General features: G+C 35.9%; 1 protein-coding gene and 1 long non-coding RNA gene across 2 annotated transcripts in view; one reads left to right on the top strand and one right to left on the bottom strand.

Annotated features, from left to right (window-relative positions):
- Positions 1–11,777, bottom strand: part of LOC144344262 (protein amnionless-like) — a 22,058-nt gene extending 10,281 nt beyond the window's left edge. Inside the window, exons 1-7 of the mRNA XM_085508640.1 lie at positions 11,620–11,777; positions 2,855–2,973; positions 2,559–2,700; positions 2,257–2,450; positions 1,577–1,729; positions 1,119–1,209; positions 202–287 (exon numbers count right to left, since the gene is read on the bottom strand). Coding sequence (XP_085364766.1) covers positions 202–287; positions 1,119–1,209; positions 1,577–1,729; positions 2,257–2,450; positions 2,559–2,700; positions 2,855–2,973; positions 11,620–11,668 — 834 coding nt within the window. The 5' untranslated portion in view covers positions 11,669–11,777. The remainder of the gene's footprint in view (positions 1–201; positions 288–1,118; positions 1,210–1,576; positions 1,730–2,256; positions 2,451–2,558; positions 2,701–2,854; positions 2,974–11,619) is intronic.
- Positions 7,445–8,719, top strand: LOC146748085 (uncharacterized). Its single transcript, XR_014931054.1, has 2 exons — positions 7,445–7,689; positions 8,561–8,719. It is a non-coding gene; the product is annotated as an uncharacterized LOC146748085 (long non-coding RNA).
- Positions 11,778–21,605: the final 9,828 nt, after the last annotated feature.

Below are 21,605 nucleotides of genomic sequence, written 5' to 3' on the forward strand. Positions count from 1 at the left end.
TATACACCAAGTATTAAAGCATTCAGGCTTGTAGTTTTCAAGAAGAAGTCGAAAAAGTAAAATATTGACACGGACGACGCCGGACAATCACTCATATGATAAGCTCCGCTCGACAAAGTCGACAGCGGAGCTAATAAAAAACTTACTTCTAAAGAGATGAGAAACGTGTATTATGATTTTTTTAAATTATAGGACACTAACCTGATCTCCATATCGATCACGGATTGTTTTCTTAAGCATTTCTAAGTTAAACTTATCCTTGTTGTACTTCAATGTTAACATAGCCCCTGTAAAAAAATAAATCAACCTTGTGAAAAAAATGTATGGCTGTCTAAGCCAATGAAATAAACTATTAAATATTTGAAACTATTTTAATCTTAACACTTTATTGCTGTACACTGATGGATATGTTATTTCTAAAGATGCAATAAATGATTGACCAGCTCAAAGTGGTAGATAGGATGTAGTTGTGTGATTGTAGGTTACACTATGGATTTATAAGGTGAGCATATGCAAGTCATCTGATATATTTGATTAAGATGAGTTCATGAGAATTGAAGAATTACCTGGTAAGTCACATACACTAACATGAACATAAAATCCCATGACCGACCTATATTTTTAAAGATTGTTATACGAATTGGTTAGCCTGTGAAAAAAATGATTATCTCAGATTTTTTTTTTGAAATTGTTTATTGTAAATTGTTTATTACACGCATTTCAGTGTTTGAATGTGACAATAATCTCATTAGTTTCTTATCAATGTTCTCTACTCATTGTGGTGTTATTGGTTAAAATACGTTAATTGACACAGACGGATTGCTTTCAAACGCTTGCAAAGCATGAGAGTTCTATTCTAGTGGGATCTTCATCAGATGTCACCATGGATGGTTATAAAAGTTGCATACCCTAATCTTATAAATCCCTACTATTTACATACTTATTAATTGGCCACTCAAGTACATATGATACCAAGACACACTTCACATGATTCTCTCAAGAATGGAGGTTGGTTCTCTTGTTTCCCAATATTATGCAATTGTGGCAACATACTACTGTTACTAAGCTTCAAGCTTGAATATCAACTATATATAAGTTTTACAAGTATGTCAATTTACCACATGTAGGACAGCATCCACCAACAGGTTCAATTGGATCTTTACACATTAAACTGAAACACTGAAAGCTGTTGCATATCTTATCTTTAGTCTGCAATGAATACAGATCATGAACAATGCTGTCAGTTTAAGATCATCTATTGGTGATGAGAAGGTAAACTATTAATACATACATGTGTGTGAAACATGAATGGAACTATAGTAAGAGTTATAAAGAATTACAAAAGAAATCTCTACATACTAGATATCACAACACATATGGAAAGATGGTGCTTCTAACTTCTAGAAAAATATTCCCAAATGTATATGCTAGTTAAATGTCACTAATCATTTCACATTGCTAAAATTTCACATTGTCATTTCCCTAAGGTCAAATATGAAATGTCATTCCTCCACGCAAATAAGGAATGTGTATAAGCACATGTTGTATAACTAGTCTTGTATATCTGCATACATACCTGCTGATCATCATTACCACATGGGCACCCAGTTACATCACTACACACATTGCTTACAATGTTAACATTAGGAGGAGTTGCCAAGTTACCAAAGTTGAACTGATCAGAGCCTTCATTTTGTAGAAAACTAGCAAATGATGTACTTGTGAAATCCTATAGAAACAAAACCAAGTGAGTAAGATTATAATATATTATTATCACTGTAAGGCCGTAAGTTACAGCACGCTGTAATATTGCGGTATTTTACGAAGTATTGTCATCCTACCATATTAGGAAATGTGAATTCTAAATATGAAATGATTACGCACATATAAGCGTCCTCTAATAATAGAAACAAACATGGCTGCCACCAGGACCAGGACTCCACACAAAGAAGTTCGCTGATTCTGTTTTACATTTCAGCATTCTCATTATGTATTCTTGGAAGGAAAAGATGTATAATAATAAGGTTATTACGAGGATACCTCAAAGTATGACTCAACCTCTGCTGTGCGTCAGTCCATACTTCCCGCTGTACTGTCTTTGTGCATACTTTGAGGTATCCTCGTAATAACCATATTATCAATAATATTAACTCAATATTTAGGACCATCAGTAATGATGTACATATAATGGGACGAAAATGATATATTCTTGAGTTCAGCTGAGATATGGAAGAAATTATGAATATTCCACTTTACCATGCCAGAAAATCTTAATGAGTTAATGGTAACATCTGCATCCAACTGAATATAATATTTCCCTCCTTCAGGAAAAATAACATTGTCATACTGACAAGGTATATTCTCTGTTTCAACCAATACAGTATCATCTGTAGCATTCCAATTAAATGGATTAAACCAATCTTTAGATGCACCACGCGTAAACTCAACATCTGTAATGTAGAGAAACTATTTGAGACATTCTAATTCAGTGAAAAAGCCAGGAATTTTCATAGAAACCTTCTTTTATTATAATATAAAAAGTAGATAAGATTTCTCACCTTCACCATTACAACTTTTATCAGTATTTTTGTCACTGAAGCTTAATATCATATTACTAGACAAAGTAATCACACCATTACCAGGCAGAGTCATTTCTTTGATCGTGGTATTGGATTGTAAAAACACTGATACACTCTCATCCTAAGAATTAATGACATATTTAGGGTTATATAAACAATACTACTGTCATACATCTTAGTGTATGAACTGGGTTGCATATATTATTGGTCACAAAATGACTTTGAATATTTTATCAAATGATCCATACCGGTAATATATTGTAATATCAATATACCTGAATGCTAGTTAGCCTAATGTTATCATTAGGACAGGGCACTCGTCCAACATTCCAATTCTGTGGATTATCATAGTTTGTGTTTGGTAACCACAGCTTGGTATATCCACTGCAATACCCTGCAAGTGAAACAAATAAAGTTCATATCTACAATGAATGAAAGTTTCATAAATTTTCAAAATGGCAGTTACAATTCTAATTGGTCAATTCAGCAATGGTGTTGAGACATCATATGAGAATAAATATTAACATCATCGATAATGTGTTTAGCACCCAATCAGAAAAGCTTTTAATTTGAATGGCCAATTGCAGACACTATGTATTTACAAATACATTTATAAAATAAAATATACACTTACTTTTTAATGATTAAAACATGTGCATTTTGAAAACACCAACGACACCTTTGATCACAATCTACAAATTTTACAAAGCCATGAATATTTTTTTACGTCTAATATTTACATTTAGTTTCTGTAATATAGGCATTAAATATTAAATGACTACCAAGACGATATCCATAATATCAACCAAAATGTATGAGATATGGCTCAGTGAAACTGACCAGTCAGCCATGGTAACAAAAATGCATCACCAACCCATTCCCTTAATTTACTGCACCACCAACCCATTCCCTTAATTTACTGCACCACCAACCCATTCCCTTAATTTACTGCACCACCAACCTGTTCCCTTAATATACTGCACCACCAACCCATTCCCTTATTTTACTGCACTACCAACCCATTCCCTTAATTTACTGCACCACCAACCCATTCCCTTAATTTACTGCACTACCAACCCATTCCCTTAATTTACTGCACCACCAACCCATTCCCTTATTTTACTGCACTACCAACCCATTCCCTTAATATACTGCACCATCAACCCATTCCCTTAATTTACTGCACCACCAACACATTCCCTTAATTTACTGCACCACCAACCCATTCCCTTAATTTACTGCACCACCAACCCATTCCCTCAATTTACTGCACCACCAACCCGTTCCCTTAATATACTGCACCACCAACCCGTTCCCTTAATTTACTGCATCACCAACCCATTCCCTTAATTTACTGCACCACCAACCCATTCCCTTAATTTACTGCACCACCAACCCGTTCCCTTAATATACTGCACCACCAACCCATTCCCTTATTTTACTGCACTACCAACCCATTCCCTTAATTTACTGCACCACCAACCCATTCCCTTATTTTACTGCACCATCAACCCATTCCCTTAATTTACTGCACCAACCCATTCCCTTAATTTACTGCACTACCAACCCATTCCCTTAATTTACTGCACCACCAACCCATTCCCTTATTTTACTGCACTACCAACCCATTCCCTTAATTTACTGCACCACCAACCAATTCCCTTAATTTACTGCACTACCAACCCATTCCCTTAATTTACTGCACCACTAACCCATTCCCTTAATTTACTGCACCACCAACCCATTCCCTTAATTTTTTATATATATCCATACGCACGGCAAATGTGATATCCCAGAGTTCAATGCGTTTTGTACCATCCAATATACACTTTATCTCCGCACGAGCGCGCAATTTCAAATTGAAAGAAAAATCAAAGAAAGCTTAGAAAGAACTCCCATGTGCCGAGAGTATTGGAGACACATTAAATATAATTCGAAATTACTTAGCTGAAAACTAATTATGCAAATCAGAAAATTAATATGACCAGATTTGAGTGTAAAACTAATGAGGTCTGCGCAATGTAACAGAAAATCTATGTCTCCAAGTTTAATTGAAATGTGATTAGAACCAAAAAATTATGAATTATTATGCTTATTAGGGAATTAATATGAACAGATTTTTACCCCAAACTAATTAGGTTTGTACATTGTCCTAGAGCATCTTTGTACTAAGTTTCATTGAAATGGAATAATTAGTACCGTGAAAACTCCAAAATTTCGACCCCTCTAAAAATTCGATTGGCTATTTATTTGCCGGGTTTCGGTGTTTTATTTACCTCCAAATTTTCGACTCCACTAAAAATTGCCGACTCATTCTTATTCGAAAATTGCGACCAGTTTTAGTTTTCCCCCAAACGAAAAAAAAACCGATGTGAGCATTCAAACGGGACCTTCCTCGAAGGCATGAATCCGGGTTTCTGATTGACTGAGAGATTTTTATTTTATTGGTAACGAAAATATATTCTAAATAAACGAAGTTTCAAATAAAAACGAACACAAAAATCTCGGCATGCTGCGTTTCTGAATTGTTGATTATTACTGTACTCAGTAGTGATTATAATAATGTACACAAAATAAATTTGTTGAATGGTTATGAAATACAAATAAAAGTCAACTAAGTTTCATCGTAAGCGAATGATTCCGGTCTCGTATAAACGTTTGATGCTGTAGGATATCCGCCATGTTCTCTTAGGTCAAATAGGTCAAATCGCTAATTAACCAATCAAAAAGCTGGATGATGCCAACGTGTTCAAATTACCATAGCTTATTTAAATATGTTAATGTTATTGAACGCAATGCGAAGAGATTGATGTTGTAGTACGATATTTTGGCTTGGATTTTGATGCGAAAACGGCAAGATTTTTTTTTAAATAAAAAAATTAGTTGTTTTTAAAAAATAAACTGGTCATCTGAAGAATAATTTAACATTGTTCACAGTGATAACAGCTCATTCTCGAAAGGAAGCGTACCCGCTCACGCTAGTCACGATAAAAATCATACACGTGTACTCTTGAATAGACAGACGTCAATGACTACGGTAAAACTTAGACTCTATTTTAGCCGGCAGGATTGATTGAAATGTCCGAAAAATGACGCCAAAATACACCTTAAAAGTCCCATTTTATTTTCTTAAATCCCATTTTATTTTTTAATCCAAGGGCGAATTTACGGCAGAATTTGGTCCCTCAAATAAGGGACACGTGAGCTTTGATTCTAACCGGATACATTGCACTGGGTCGGGGAGATAGTTTGCTAAACTTCCATGTATCTTTTGTCCAATGGGTACCTGTACTTCGAACATTCGCAAGTTTTCCTAGGTAGTGCGAGACAGCTTTGTCTTTTGACCTATTAGTTTTGTGCTGACCTCTTCTGCGCGTCTTGATGTTTTGTTTTGCTTGTCATAATACTCACTGATTGATGACTTTGTTTAGATTTTGAGTTACAACTCAGCCACGACTCTAAAAACATGTCACATTTCTAACGCCAATTATTTAAAACCGGTCGAAATTTTGGAGTTTTTACGGTACTTTAGATATCAGTGTGAAAGCTTAAAATTGGTTAATTATGCAAATTAGGTAATTAATATGTACAGATTGTAACCCACAATTATTCAGGTCTGTCTATTGTCCTACAGCATCCATGTACATTCATTGATATGTGATGTATAGTACCTGAGATATCAGTGTGAAAGTTGGTTAATTATGCAAATTAGGTGATTAATATGCACAAATATTTACCGGAAACTAATTGGGTCTGCATAATTCTAGATTCATTGAAATGTAAATGATTAGTACTTTAGATATCAGTAGAAAAGCTGAAAATTAATTATGCAAATTAGGTAATTAATATGCACAATTATTTACCCTAAAACTAATCAGGTCTCTGCATAGTCCTAAAGGATCTATGTACCAAGTTTCATTGAAATGCGATGATTAGTACTTGAGATACCCATGGAAAAGCTGAAAATTAACTAATTATGCACATTAGGTGATTAATATGCACAAATATTTATCGAAAACAATCAATCTCTGCATAGTCCTTGAGTATGTAAGTACCAAGTTTCATTGAAATGTAATGCTAACTACTTATATCAAATGCTGAAAATTAATTAATTATGCAAATTAGGTAATTAATATGTACTGATATTACCATAAAAACTATCAGGTCTGTGCAGTGTCGTATGACATCTATGTACCAAGTTTCATTTGAAATGTGATGATTAGTACTTGAGATATCAGTGGAAAAAACGAAAATTGACTAATCATTATGCAAATTAGGTAATTAGTATCCACGGATTATTACCAAAAACTAATCAAAACCTAGCATTAGTTCAGAGCATCTATGTACCAAGTTTCATCAAAATCCAATGAGTGGTTGTTTAGATATCAGTGGAACAGTCATGGAACCACTAAAAAATAGCTAATTATCATGTAAATTAGGTAATTAATATGCACGGATTTTTACCAAAAATTAATCAAATCTGCGCATATGTTCAGAGCATCTATGTACCAAGTTTCATCAAAATCCAATGAGTGGTTCTTTAGATATCAGTGGAACAGTCATAGAACAGCTAAAAATTAGCTAATTATCATGCAAATTAGGTAATTAACGAGCATGGATTTTTACCAAAACCTAATCAAATCTGCGCATTGGCCCAGAGCATCTATGCACCAAGTTTCATCAAAAACCGATGTATGGTTCTTGAGATAGCAGTGGAACAGTCGGACACACATACACACACACATACACACATACACACATACACACATACATGTACACACATACAGACACACTAACTGCAAAGACTCCCATTTTGTGCTTCGCACATGGGAGTCAACTAGCATACACGCTATTACCATTCTATGACCTCAATTGACCCACCAGCCTCATTCCCAACTTGATACTGGAATTCTCATTTTTTTGATGTATTTAAAGTTTTTTACCCGAATCGTTTTAACCATTTCAATAAATAGTTATAGACTATAATTGATTATGCGAAATTACTGCATTTTTGGTGGTTTTTGGCCTACTCCTCTCACTGTTATGTTAGAATTACCGCGAGAGTGCCTCCTATGGATTGTCAACATGGCGGCTCACAAAGTTACGTTCGGTAAGTCCTTTTTTTTTACGTTTTACACACAAAAAAAGCAATTTTTAGAAAATAACGTTCGATTTCTTCAATTGTTGGCGCCTTTTTTGTTGCAATAATGCTGGTCGTGAAAATGAAAAACGTAATTTTGTTGGGGATTTCGAGAGCTTTACAACGATATGTAGATCGACCATATACACGTTATGTCCCTCATAGGAGTAGTGAATAAAGTGTCATAATGTATTTTGTCATTAATTTGCATACCATATATTCACTATTGAGATAATATATACACTATTGAGATACTATAGGTATAGGGATAAAATGAACATTTTCCATGTATCTGTTTTTGATACCAATGCATTTCATTCGTTTCTCTCAATATTATTTTCTGACATATTATTCATAATAAATTATGTAATATTAAAGTGAGAATATACTAAATATAGTTAATAACAAATGATTTTCAAAAAAAATGTGCCACGCCCCCTCCACTTGCCCCATTTCTCCAGTAAACGTGACACACATTGATGTGTTTGAAGTTGAAGAATTAATACCTAGAAAATAGTGTCATTACAAATTTGACAATTTAGGCTGACTTTAGAATAGTTTTACCAAGTGTAAATAATAATTTATTATTATGACAGATTTTTTATATTAAATATTGAGATTAGTTTAATAACAAATGATTTTTAAAGAAAATGTGCCAGGCCCCCTCCACATGCCCCATTTTTTACAGTCAAAGACTTCATAGAAAATAGTGTCATTACAAATTTGACAATTTAGGCTGACTTTGGAATAGTTTTACCAAGTGTAAATAATAATTTATTATTATGACAGATTTTTGATATTAAATATTGAGATTAGTAATGCATCTTGTGTTTTGTTTCAGATCTTTTGTGCTGAACTTACCATGGACAGTTTGCATGTGACGAGTGATACCTGGCTTGATTTTATATACAACATGGAGATGTGATGCACATAGTGTTTTGTATTCCTTGTGTGCCAAATAAAATTTCAAAATGTGATTCAGCAGAATCCAACAAATTCACTTCAATGTGTTCAGTGTATTTAATTTCAAATGCTAGTGAAGCTGCGTCAAGTTTCTTATCAAGTTTGTTAAGATCATCCTTTTTAGTAACTTGAAGTAACTTTGCTGAATGATTTGCTTCATTAATTTCAACCTTGGTATCAAATTGGTCGACCAGTTTTGTTTCATATTGCTTCACATCGTGTTTTTGATCTTCAGATAACTTTGCAAACTTTTGTATAAATTCCAGTTGTTGGTCAATCTTTTGAGCCTCGTTGAAGAGCTTGTCAATTAGTTTACCCACGTTTCTCAATTTAGCATGAAGGTGATCCATAGTGTATTCATTTATGGGGTCATACTTTATAAGAGGATGATTACTCTGACCATTACTTTTTTCTTCTGCCCATGAATTCATATCCGCAAGAGTGATAGACATATCCCATTCATGATTTGGATTGTGACATTTATGAACTGTAGCCAAACATAAATTGCAGAAAAAACTGGTATTCTTTCTCTGCAAGACCAAACTTTTATACTTTTCATCTCGTTCCAGTTTTCTACAGTATTTCATCCCCTTTATACCATGTTGGGCAAATTTTTCAGTGCATGCCAGAACATGAAGAATATCAACTTCTATCAGTGCATCACTCTCTGGGGCATTTATAATGGCAAATGGAATGCGGCTTGCATCAGAAGACTGGATTTGGATTTCTCCATACTTCATTACCATTATATTTTATCAGACGTATAGCACCACTGATGGCAAATACTTTGAAATTTTGGGACACTCCCTTGAAATCTTGGAAAGTGTGGCCACCCTCACCTACAACTATTTCTAACTTCTGTCTCTCATTTTCATCATCAAGGTCATAATCCAATTTCTTTTCAGTCAATATGTTGAGGACACTTCTCCAAACCAGGCCTTCAATATCATGAACAAACCAGCCCTTTTTATTTTGAGAGGCAGTTTCTGACACCATTTCAAATTATTTCACAAAGTGGTTAATTTGAGAATTCTTGAAACATTTTCTTGTGTTCTCAGAGATTTCTCTAAACCATCATTGTCAGATTCAGATAGACCGCCCCCTAGATGAATAAATATGTGTTCTGCTTCAGAATCATTCCATAATTTAGTGTCATTTGTAGTCTGATCTAATTTCTGGGAAGATGGTGCTGCTAATAAAGCCAATTTAACAGAAGGAGGCAGAATATCTGATGTAATGGCTTCCTTGAAAAATGATACAGATAATACTGATTTGGCAAATGTTTTATCTTTATTTAATCATAATTGCCAAAGGGCACTCTCATCAAATCCAGACAACTTTTCACCTACTGCCTGGTGCTGATTTAAGATTTTACTGATGTAGGCTCGACTCCCAGTGGCTTTCTTAGAAATTGCTGATCTTTTCGTGCTAAATAGAACTGCAAGAGAGACTTCCAAATATTTCTTTGAATCATCCCATTCGTGACCCTTTAAATTTTCCAGCAAATGTCTCACCACTTGTCTTACTTGAGATGGCCCTTTTTGAATGATCAAATCGGAAAGTTGCCCTATTTCATTAGCAACGAGCGATCTCGCCTTCATCAGCTTAAATCTGTGAAAAGCACAGCTGGCAATAGAGCTTGCCGTCATTCCCATAACGAACAAATCATTCGACGCGATAGCATAAAATCGCCTACAAACCATTCGAAGTGAGCACATCGTTTTAACTTTCTCGAACTGTGATATATAGTCATCACTGTCATTAAAAAAGCAACAAAACCCGAATATTCGAGTCAAAGTCTCGGAAGAAAAATCAGAAAGTGAACGACCTTGTGTGCCGACGGACAACATCGGCGATCGAGTGAGCAGTTGAAGCCAATTTCCCACGTAATTTTGCGGCTAAACTTGCCTGCTTGACTCTTTTGGATACTCTTAGCATGATTGTGTAGGAATACGTCCAGAAAATGTGATATTGGTACAATAAATCGCACGATAAGCACATGGAAGGCTAACCCGGAAACAACTCAAGCGCTAAAAACGGTTTTTGCGCAGAACGATGCCAGAATTTCAGTTCTGCGCATAGCAATATGCGTTGGTACAGAACGTGTTGAATTCTGGGTAAAACCTCGTACCGTGATACGCTTCACAAATTCAAACTGGTTATTATTAGCTATTGGCTATAGTAGTCATTTGGTAACTTTATTACTTTGCAAACTTTGCCCTGGTGATAACCATGCCACACTACAAACACACTTAATTTTGAATTTTAGTTTCAATATTTACACACCATAGTTTACAAGAGTGTGAAAAATTAAATATATTCTAAATGCATTTTGTGATTATTAACTGGGTTTTAATTTGCTTTGTTTTCGCTGATAAATACACTAGTGTATAATCCACTATTAAATTTAATCCACATGAGCAAGCAAACCCCAGTGAATATGCTTAAACCATCAAAATAGTGAAATTGAAATATCAATGAAAATAAATGGTTTACAGTAAAACAATGAATATGAAAATTATGTTTAATTAAACTCGAAAACCAGACTCACATAATCACTAGTTTATTGTCCCGTCGCGCGTAAATAGCATACGCCCCCAGCTTCCAGGCAAACACTGCCACATCGTGGGGCCAACGATGGCGTTTTTAAGACGAAATTTAATACAATAATGCAACTATTATTGATAAAATCGATAATAAAATGTAGCATAACTTGGATATCGATGATTGACTGCATGTGTACCACTGTTATGTTTACGTAGAAATACCATCAACACCCATCGTCGTCATTGTATAATCTTGCTCGCTTGATTTATGAAAACTAGAGTGAGGCACACATCGTCAAGGTCGCTCAAGACATCAACTTCTCAAAGATGAGATTAATGATTATAATATTCAAAATATGACAATTCAAATAAATTATTCCGATACACATACCTGCGAATAATAGGAGTAATGCTGAAACCGTTGCCATTACACGTGACATTATCTTCTATTTCGAGGTGAGTATTAGTCCTGAAGTTTTCTAATCACTATCCGCACTAACTCTCATCTTTGTTTCAAAAGTTGTTTTCCCAAAGTATTAAGCCCCTTCACTTAAACTGCCTTCATATTCATACGCAAGATTTTAAAACTAACATAACAATATAAATAACAATTTCGTTATTAATCTAGTGGCGTCGAACATCATGTTTATTAATAATTCGAGTCTGTTCTTCATTGACCTCATAAATCGAGTAAGTTTACTATTTTGCGGGATTTCTTTTCTTACTGCGTAAGATTACAATTGCGTGTAGTTGACGCGCCCTCCATGGTAATACGATATTCAGTTACTCCGTTGGTTTACCAGGAGTACCGAGTACGATATCCTATGAGTGACAGCATTTAAAGGGAAAAGCTTCGCGTGAATAGCATATTTAGTGGATCTGCATTATAATTATTGTCATACCCAGGGGTAATTTTGCGGGCGAGGAGAGATTGGGTCTCGCTTCTATGCTAACCTGCTGGAGATTGATTTATATCACGGTTACTGGTAGCTGCGGATCCGTAGCTCTATCTTGCGACTGACAACTGGTTTACCTTTTTCTTTATTACTTGGACGTCTTCTTTTCAAATTTTGTATTGTAAGTCAGATACCGACGACCAAAAACGGCCCTCAGGGGGCTATGATTCCACAGCTAGGTTACTGGAAGACCGTAGTTATATAATATAGAATAGTTGACACAATGAAATATATATAACGTAATGTCTAAGGTCAATTATATAAACAACGAACACAGCTATAATGTACAATATATTGACCGTCAACACAAATTGTAAGTTCTGGTAACACTTTCACTTGTAAGTTTCGTAGAACAAAAAAATCATTCAAAGATTTATGAATTTATTTGTTCACAAACGTCAACACTTGATAGAGATAGCATTGTTCTAAAAGAACATAACTAAGAGATAACCAACAAACCCACTGGCTCACGAAATTGTTTATTTTCAGATAAATCAGTGAAATTCGGGGTTTGTTTAAACCACTAATCGAATCATATTTCAACATAAAGTAGTCACATGAATCGCAAATGTCGACCTGTTTTGTGTGATCAAAAAGAACCAGGTAGTCCAGTGGATTTAGGGTTTGACCCGGAATAAAATAGTACATTAGCGAATTGTGTTTCAAACGTTGGATAAGGTCATTGAGAATGACCAAAGAAAAACCAAAGACCTAAACCGCTGGGCAATGTTTTTAGAGCATGTTGAAGATTTTTTGTTTTTTAGGCACTGATTTCACCTACCGCAGATATCCAACCATGCAATAACCTCTAATTACCATTGAAATGTATTACTGTATAGCAACAATATTTTAAAAACAATGAATGAAATATAAATCTGCATCTGTAACAGATCACTGCAACATGCATGACGACGTCATATACATGGTGACGTCATTGCTGACGTCAGAAGTCCGTCGACCTTTTGAAGCCGATGTCATTTGAAAGCCAGTAGTCCAGTTAATCTAATTTGATTTTTAGGTCAACCCGGACAAAATTGCAACAGAAAGTTTCTTTGCAGATTTAGCAACAATAGACATTTATAAACAACATATCAAAAGTCTACCAAAATCGGACAAAGGGAAAGTTGATTTTTTCAGGCATTGATATTGCCCATATAATGGAAATATTAAGCAATTTTATTGATGCAGTAAGACGTACATATACAAATTTATATGGGATAATAATGGTCAATATATCCACATATTTATCACACTTACCACACTTATCATATTTAGTCAGCTTAACATTTTTTGCGCATGGTGAAGCAAATAGTGCTCTCTATATGCATGAACAGCGCCACCAAGTGGTGATATTTTCAGAAATACACAGGGTCTGGTATTAGTCTTGTTTCATTGGCATTATATCAGTATAAATTCTAAACAATATAGAAAACTCTGCGATTATTGTTCATATATCATTTTCATTATTAAAAAACAAAATTTCAGGAATATTTGGAGCATATTTAGATACATAATTCGCCAAACCAACATGATACTTTGCTGCAGTCGGTCTCCATATCTTGCACCTCCCACAAATTATAAATAAATCTGCATAAAAACAACCAAATGGATCGTGTTTATCAAAGTATATGTGATTGTATGATACAGTGGTGATACAATCGTAATATATATGAAGGACACTTCACAGTTACAGGTATATGGAATGTGACAATGATCACATAATAAAGGGGGCATATAACAAGGTTTGATGTGGTAATATCAAAAGAGTGATTGTCAAGACTTGTGAGGTATCGATTATATCAATAAATATGTCAAAGTTTGTGGTAGAATGAGACAGTTACAAACTTACCATGATCAGACTTGTGTTTTGTCATACCTTCAATCTGTTTGGGATTGGTATGAAAATAGGTTGGTTGGTTGGTTGGCCAATCATCAAATCAAAACAGTATAATTCTAAGTTTATAATATTATAGTTGTCATTATCATCATCAAGGTCCAGATTGGGTGACTTTCTACAGCTTACACCTGTACATTCATCACACATGGGGGAGCATTCTAGTCCATGTTTTCTACATGTGCAACATGTCGTTCAACAGTCTGCTTTACATTTACATCTGATAACTTTTAGTATTTTGTCAGGTGCAGGAGGCTTATCAGTTTGGATAGCAAGCAATTTTCCCTTCTCCACTTTCCAGCCCCATTCTTCTGGATAAACATGAGTTTGCCCTTTTCACATCAGAACCTGGTGGTATACCCGTTAACTATGGTCAACTACAGCTGCAGATGTTGGTGGAATATTCTCAGGCCCTACACATGTAACGCTTGTAGCAACTTTCTGAAAGAATTTTGCCATTCTGAGTGAATCCAGTGTTTCATCGGACTTGCCACCGTATAAAGGAACAAAAGCTTTTCTCTTGACTCCACAGTGTCGTCTTTTGAAGCATCATCTTAGTCAAACACTGAAGCATGACATTGAAGCTGCTTGTTGGTTTGGAATTCTTTCAAGGACAGACCCTTTCCTCAGCCATATATCCTGGATGTGGTGTCACAGCCTAAGACAGCATGTATAAATAATAGCTTTTTGCAAACAAGTGGTGCTAGTCTGTCTTTGGTATGTTTTATGTCCCATACTTTGACTTCGTTTTTTTTTTTTTTTGTATTTCGCCGTGCCTCTGGTTTTAAATACAGTTCTGTAGATCAACAACACTAACAAGTCCGTGTCCTCACCTACCGTTGGTGCATTGATAGCAGAGTCTACAGCTGTCATTAATATAAGAACATCTGCATCTTCTTCAGCATGTCGAACCTTGATTACCTTCACTTTCAGTTACCAGGATATTAATGAACCGCTGCTTAATTGCTACATTTGCAAGGAACTGTTGTTTCTACATATTCATAACCACGCAGAGTCAACGTTAACACTAGTAGACATTTTCCCCATTCAACGCCTAAGATGAGTTGTGTCTTTTGTTGATGGTATATCTGGTCAAAAACAACTGCAGATGCCCTTATATGTTAGTCCTTGCGGCCATGGAATTCTCTGTAAAAGTAAACTTCCATCAATAACATACTTAACCTCTGTCAATGGACATGTTACTAATAATGGAACCAACACATTTCCAGACTGCTTCGGCTAAAGCTGGCTTGTTTTCTTCATGCATCAGTCCATCAGAGGCAAACCATATGTTTTGACACTCCTCATCAACACTTGTTCAATTGCAAGATCAGTCAATATACCTGCCCAGTACCTGTCTGTCCGCCTAACCAAATGGTATCCATTCAGGAATGATCGAAATACATCAGCATTACTTTCTGGTAGTTTTGACATAATCTGAAAATAAATGTACACTGACTTTGCATAAAGATTATGACCAGATGCAGCATAGTATGGAATCATGTCTGACAGAGCTTTTAGATGGAGAGACCAGTTACCAGTTCTTTCAGCTTTAATGAACTGCAGGGTATTTCAATCATCTCTATGTACTGTAACCATAACTTGGATGTTCTAAGGGAAGCGAGTGTTTCCTTGAATTGGTTGATTTTTTCCTGTATTTGAGTCAGTACTTCCTCCGTACTGTCAGTACTGTCTCGTGTGCAAGCAGCCTCTCTAGGATGGTCCCTGCTTCGTTCAACTAATTTGTTGTATCATATGTTTGTGACTGATTTGCATTACTGGAATCGCCATGTTCGGGTATATCTGATAATTCACTAGCACTGGTATCTTCTTGAACGTCTGATTCTTTTCTTGTTAATGGAAGGTCATACACCATTGACAAAAGCAATGCATATAATGCTGCTTCCACTAGAATGTGACCCCTAATAGTGTTTGAAATAGCCTTGCCACTCAACATATGTCAACAGCATTCTCGACATAAATTGTCTCCAATAGTTTCTTAAGTCCAGATCCACTCGTCAAAAGACCAATGCAAAACTCATTTGCACATGCAGACCACCCAGTCTGAGAACAATATTCCTCACACTGCTACTTGTGGGCTCATTCTGTTGGATTTCCAGTGATTTCCACCACAAAAGGCTGGTCGAAGGTGAGCACTGATGTTACATCATACTTCTTGGCTTGTTCACTGATTAAGCACATAGTTGAGAAGATACATGATTCATCAGTTGAATTCATATCCATTGGCATGAACATTATAGATGAGACCCCAGGATGAGGACCTTGATATACCATTTGCATAAAACCATTCCAAGATGGTCTAGATGGATGTAACAACCAAGAGATTTTCCACAGAAGATCCACATTCAATGTATCATCACCAGCTATCAAACTTGGTAACTGGACATACTTTAATACATATCTTGAAGTAAAACTTTCAGGATGGATGGAAGGTACTCAATGGCTTTCTTGGTGGATTGCATTTCTTCAGTGTTTGGGTATAAATGACTAGTTGTGCTGGACGATTTTATATTATTTTTAATAAAATGTGCAGCCGTTTTAATAAGCCGTTTTTTTCGGATTCAGCGTCTTCATTCTTTGCATGCTAGTGGAAATCATGTCAAATTTCTGATGCTGAGAAGGCTGGCTTGTACCTGTTGCACCCACTCATCTTCGTGGATCTTGAGTTTTTGTCTACATTTTGTGGTGTTTCCAATTAAAGCCGCACAAAAGCCTTCAAAGTTGTCAGTGTTTGCATTCAGAAATTCTGAAAGTGTTTCAAGCAAAGAAATTGCGACATAATCTTGTGCTGATCGTCTGGCTTCACGAAGGAAATCACGTGATGACAATCAAAAGTCACATTGACTTTACAAACTGAGCAATTTATTATGATTGACAGTCATACAAGGACTTGTTTTAACTTAAATTATGATTACTCTAAACAGAGCAATTAATACAGAAAGGAAAAAGAGAAGTAATCATAGCAAAGTGTTTATATAAGTCTTACCATAACAATCTTCCTTGTGTAACAGGATTCAGCTATATTTTGGGAATATCAGGGTGTTTAAAAATCCCTGGAAATTACAAACGAGTCATTAAAAGTTCAAACATGGCTTAGTTTCTTAGATGCTGGTGCTTAGAAATAAAGGAAAGATATTTTGTTATATCAATAGATATTTGGTAAAACAAAAGATTGGTTGACTATTTAACAGGATTAAAATAATTGTTAAAAAATGCTGACATCAGCACATTTCTGTTCTATAACTGGCGGATAATTTGTTCAGTTTATCTAAATAAAAAGTGTATAGAAAACACTAGCAATATCTATATGAAACAATGTGTAGGCTGTAAGTAATATTAATTACAAAATATAAATGTAAGAAAAATCTAAAATGTACGAAAAACACTACCCCTTACTTCTACCCGTGTAAAAAATTGCCCACGTTATCAGTTCTTGGGGGGGGGGGTAAATCTACAAAAATTCCCTATCTTCTGATACCAAACTTGTTAATGTACTATTTACTTCCCGGTTCGGTCTATTTCAGGGCTAAATCCACTGGACTAAGGGCAGTGGCTGTGAAAACTTCCTCCTTGAAACGCATAAGGTCACACGTACAAATACAAGCCGGTAGGCTGGTTGGCGATCCGCTCCGCTCAAAAACAAGCACCATGTTTTTGGCTGTTTCCATGGTGTGACATAAACGCGAAGCTAACGTCGGTTTATAACTAATACGAAGTTCGCAAACACCATTCAGTTTTTGGAAGTCACTTATAGTTTATTACAAGGACCACAATCACTCTCCTAGTCGAGTGACTGTTCTAGGACGTATTCTGCTGTTACATTTATTATTTCCAACCGTTTTGCCGTACAGTACAGTGAGTTGACCTTCATAATAATATACTTCATAATGCAAAACATTAGTCACGGTGAGTTATTTAAATATACGACTCCTAATCGAAAAATATGACCACAGTCCAGAATTTCAGACGGATATTAAGAAACCTAAGAGCATATCAAAAGCATTTACTCTAAAATATAAAAAAGAACTGCAGTCAAAAGTCAAGAATGCCAGCAAATAAAGGACTCTGCCCCACAATCCTTTGTGCGCGTTATTATGGACACGCGCAAAAAACTGTACCACGCTTGTCAAATCTGGGTCAAATATACAGTACGCTACTATCTTGCCACAGTGGAGTGTTCGGTGACCATTGAATTAGCCCGTGATTCATATTTTATGTGTAGAATGAGCTATGTTTGAAGTATTTTATCCCAAATTTGTAGGAGCTGAGATACATTTGGCGCGAAGCTATCCAAAAATCAGTTTTTTGGCTGTTGCTATGGCAATGGTGGGCCAAAAAAATTTTCCAGATTTTTCCTTATAACTAGGGTTAAGGTGTGACCTACCTGCCAAGTTTGAACGAAATCGGCCAAGCCAAAAAAATCACAGAAGAAATAATACGTGAACACTGGAACACTGGAAATGTACACACACAGACACACACACACACAAGCCGGTAGGCTGGTTGGCGATCCGCTCTGCTCAAAAACAAGCAACATGTTTTTTGGCTGTTTCCATGGTGACATAAACGTGAAGCTGACGTCGGTTTATAACTAATACGAAGTTCGCAAACACCATTCAGTCTTTAGAAGTCACTTAGTTTAGTACTAGGACCACAGTTACTCTCTCCTAGTAGAGTGACTGTGCTAGGACGTATTCTGCTGTTACATTTATTATTTCCAACCGTTTTGCGATAGCATTTTTTAGAATGAAGCGTTTCCCGGAAATGCTGGAAAGCGAAATAATGAAATAACGAAATGGTAAATATTTACCTAAATTGCAGTGTGTTGACCTTCATAACAATATACTTCATAATGCAAAACACTAGTCACAGTGAGTATTTTAAATATACGACTCCTAATCGAAAAATATGACCACAGTCCAGAATTTCAGACGGATATTAAGCAACCTAAGAGCATATCAGAAGCATTTACTCTAAAATATAAAAAAAGAACTGCAGTCAAAAGTCAAGAATGCCAGCAAATAAAGGACTCTGTCCCACAATCCTTTGTGCGCGTTATTACGGACACGCGCAAAAAACTGTACCACGCTTGTCAAATCTGGGTCAAATATACAGTACGCTACTATCTTGCCACAGATTGTTTAGTAGTGGACTGTTCGTTGACCATTGAATTAGCCCGTGATTCATATTTTATGTGTATTAATTTATTCATCAATTTTCGTGACTGACAGTACTGCCCAAATTTTAGTCAAAAAACGTAACTGGTGAAACAGAAGAGCATCGCCAGGCGATGGACGCAGGGCTCTTTGGCAACGACCGCATAGAGGTCAAAATACGCGTTCTATTTTTACGCGTTAAATTTGGCTCTTCCCTTTCGCCCCCTCCGGAATGTTCTACTTTTGCAGCCTAATAGCAGGTTTTTCGAAAAACGTCTAAAAAACACAAGAATTAGTAGAAATGTTCCTGTTTTGGGCGGATTATTGATAGAGAATAATGTCTTTATTACAAAAATGCTGAAAAACCGTGAGTTGTTGCCTTAGTTATTTTTTTATTGGCGAAAAACTGCGAACTCGGCAAATTTGGTTGCACAACTTCCCTTTATCATATACACCCAGCGACACCGATGCCAGCTGACTGTGTACAAAACTGGTAGGAGGTAATACATTTGGGGCGAAAGTATTCAAAAATCAGTTTTTGGATGTTGCAATGGCAGTGGTGGGCCAGGATTTTTTTCCAATTAGTGACGGCACGACCTACCTGTGAAGTATGAACAAAACCAGCTGAGCCGTTGCTGGTGAAAAGTTACCCCAACTTTGGGGTCAAATTTCTCGGTAATGAAAACAGATATCAAAAATTCAAATGGTAACTTTGTGCCCACACTCAAGCTGAGTAGAATGAGCTATGTTTGAAGTATTTTATCCCAAATTTGTAGGAGGAGATACATTTGGCGCGAAGCTATCCAAAAATCAGTTTTTTGGCTGTTGCTATGGCAACGGTGGGCCAAAACAATTTTCCAGATTTTTCCTTATAACTAGGGTTAAGGTGTGACCTACCTGCCAAGTTTGAACGAAATCGGCCAAGCCAAAAAAATCACAGAAGAAATAATACGTGAACACTGGAACACTGGAAATGTACACACACAGACACACACACACACACACACACAAAACGACAAAAGTGATTATAAGGGCAATCCTAGCGGAGCGGATCGCCAACAAAACGACAAAAGTGATTATAAGGGCAATCCTAGCGGAGCGGATCGCCAATAAGGGATGGGTAGACGAGTAATCTGATAGCTATATTTAATGAAATGTCTGTGGAAAGATTTCAAATGGTCATTATTACAATAAAAAATGCTTCTCATTGCACTGCTCATCAATATTTACCTACATTTTTGGGGGAAAATAGCAAATGCGGAATCGCAGTCAACAAAACGTCATCGTGATGTCACTGAAAATAGTTCATCTCAAAAAGCATCAAGTGTACTCTTTTAGAATTCATTCGCACATACGCCAAACATTCGTTCATATATACTATATTTATTACGCCCACTTCTACCAGGATGTCGTGCCACGTCTAAATTTTAATAAATCTTATTCATAATACGGTAAAATAGTATGGGGAGTACCTCGAGAAATTCTTTGTAATAATCCCGTGTTATGGTAATTTACGAATCAGGAATCAACAAATCGCTAATTTTATCTTGTATTAGTTGAACCGCAATAAATATTCGTGTTGATTCGCGGATTACGCTAACGCCAAAATCCTCGGGTCAAAACGTATTTAACGTTAGTGTGATTATTATTTTTAACAAAATTACAAGACTGTGACTGAATTTTTGATTTTCGCTCGACTACGGTCTTTTGCCTCGGAGATGGGGAAACCAGAGTTCTTTTACTAGCTAAATGGCGAAACTTTATCCACTTCGTGGGGCTGATTAATATATTGCAAGTACTGACTGGAGGACCACTCTCGGACAAGTTGGATACAAAGCCAATATTATCACTTAATATGTTCTAGTGAAGAACATTTTAACACCTCTTTTCGAGTACTCCGTGGAGCAGATAACCCATTATTACACAATAAAAACTGCGAATGTCTTGAATTTGTGTTTGTTTCTTTAACTCTTTAGTGAAAACTCTAGATGTTTTAACCCAGCAAATTATACACCTAAAAGCGTTTACTCACTGCAGATAAGTCTAACAATCGCATAACGCGCCTAGTCGTAATATTTACCTTTAAGGTTGCATACCAAACCTTTCACCAAGTGCTCGGACATGTACTACTACAGTTACCACAGTTAGGTTGAGTTCATATGTTACACCCAATGTCAAGCTTCGTTTCAGAACAAGCTTTGATGATGGCTGAATCTTCATTAAAACAAGGCTGGCATTTCTCGTCCTAATTTATAACTAATACTTTAATCCCAAAATAATTGGCACAGCCAAACCAATTTCCTGAACTGAAGTCAGAGGAAATTTCATTTTCACCAATTTTTGAAGATTT

The sequence above is a fragment of the Saccoglossus kowalevskii genome, chromosome 2 (assembly GCF_978046115.1).
Source record: "Saccoglossus kowalevskii chromosome 2, keSacKowa6.1, whole genome shotgun sequence".
Taxonomy (NCBI): domain Eukaryota; kingdom Metazoa; phylum Hemichordata; class Enteropneusta; family Harrimaniidae; genus Saccoglossus; species Saccoglossus kowalevskii.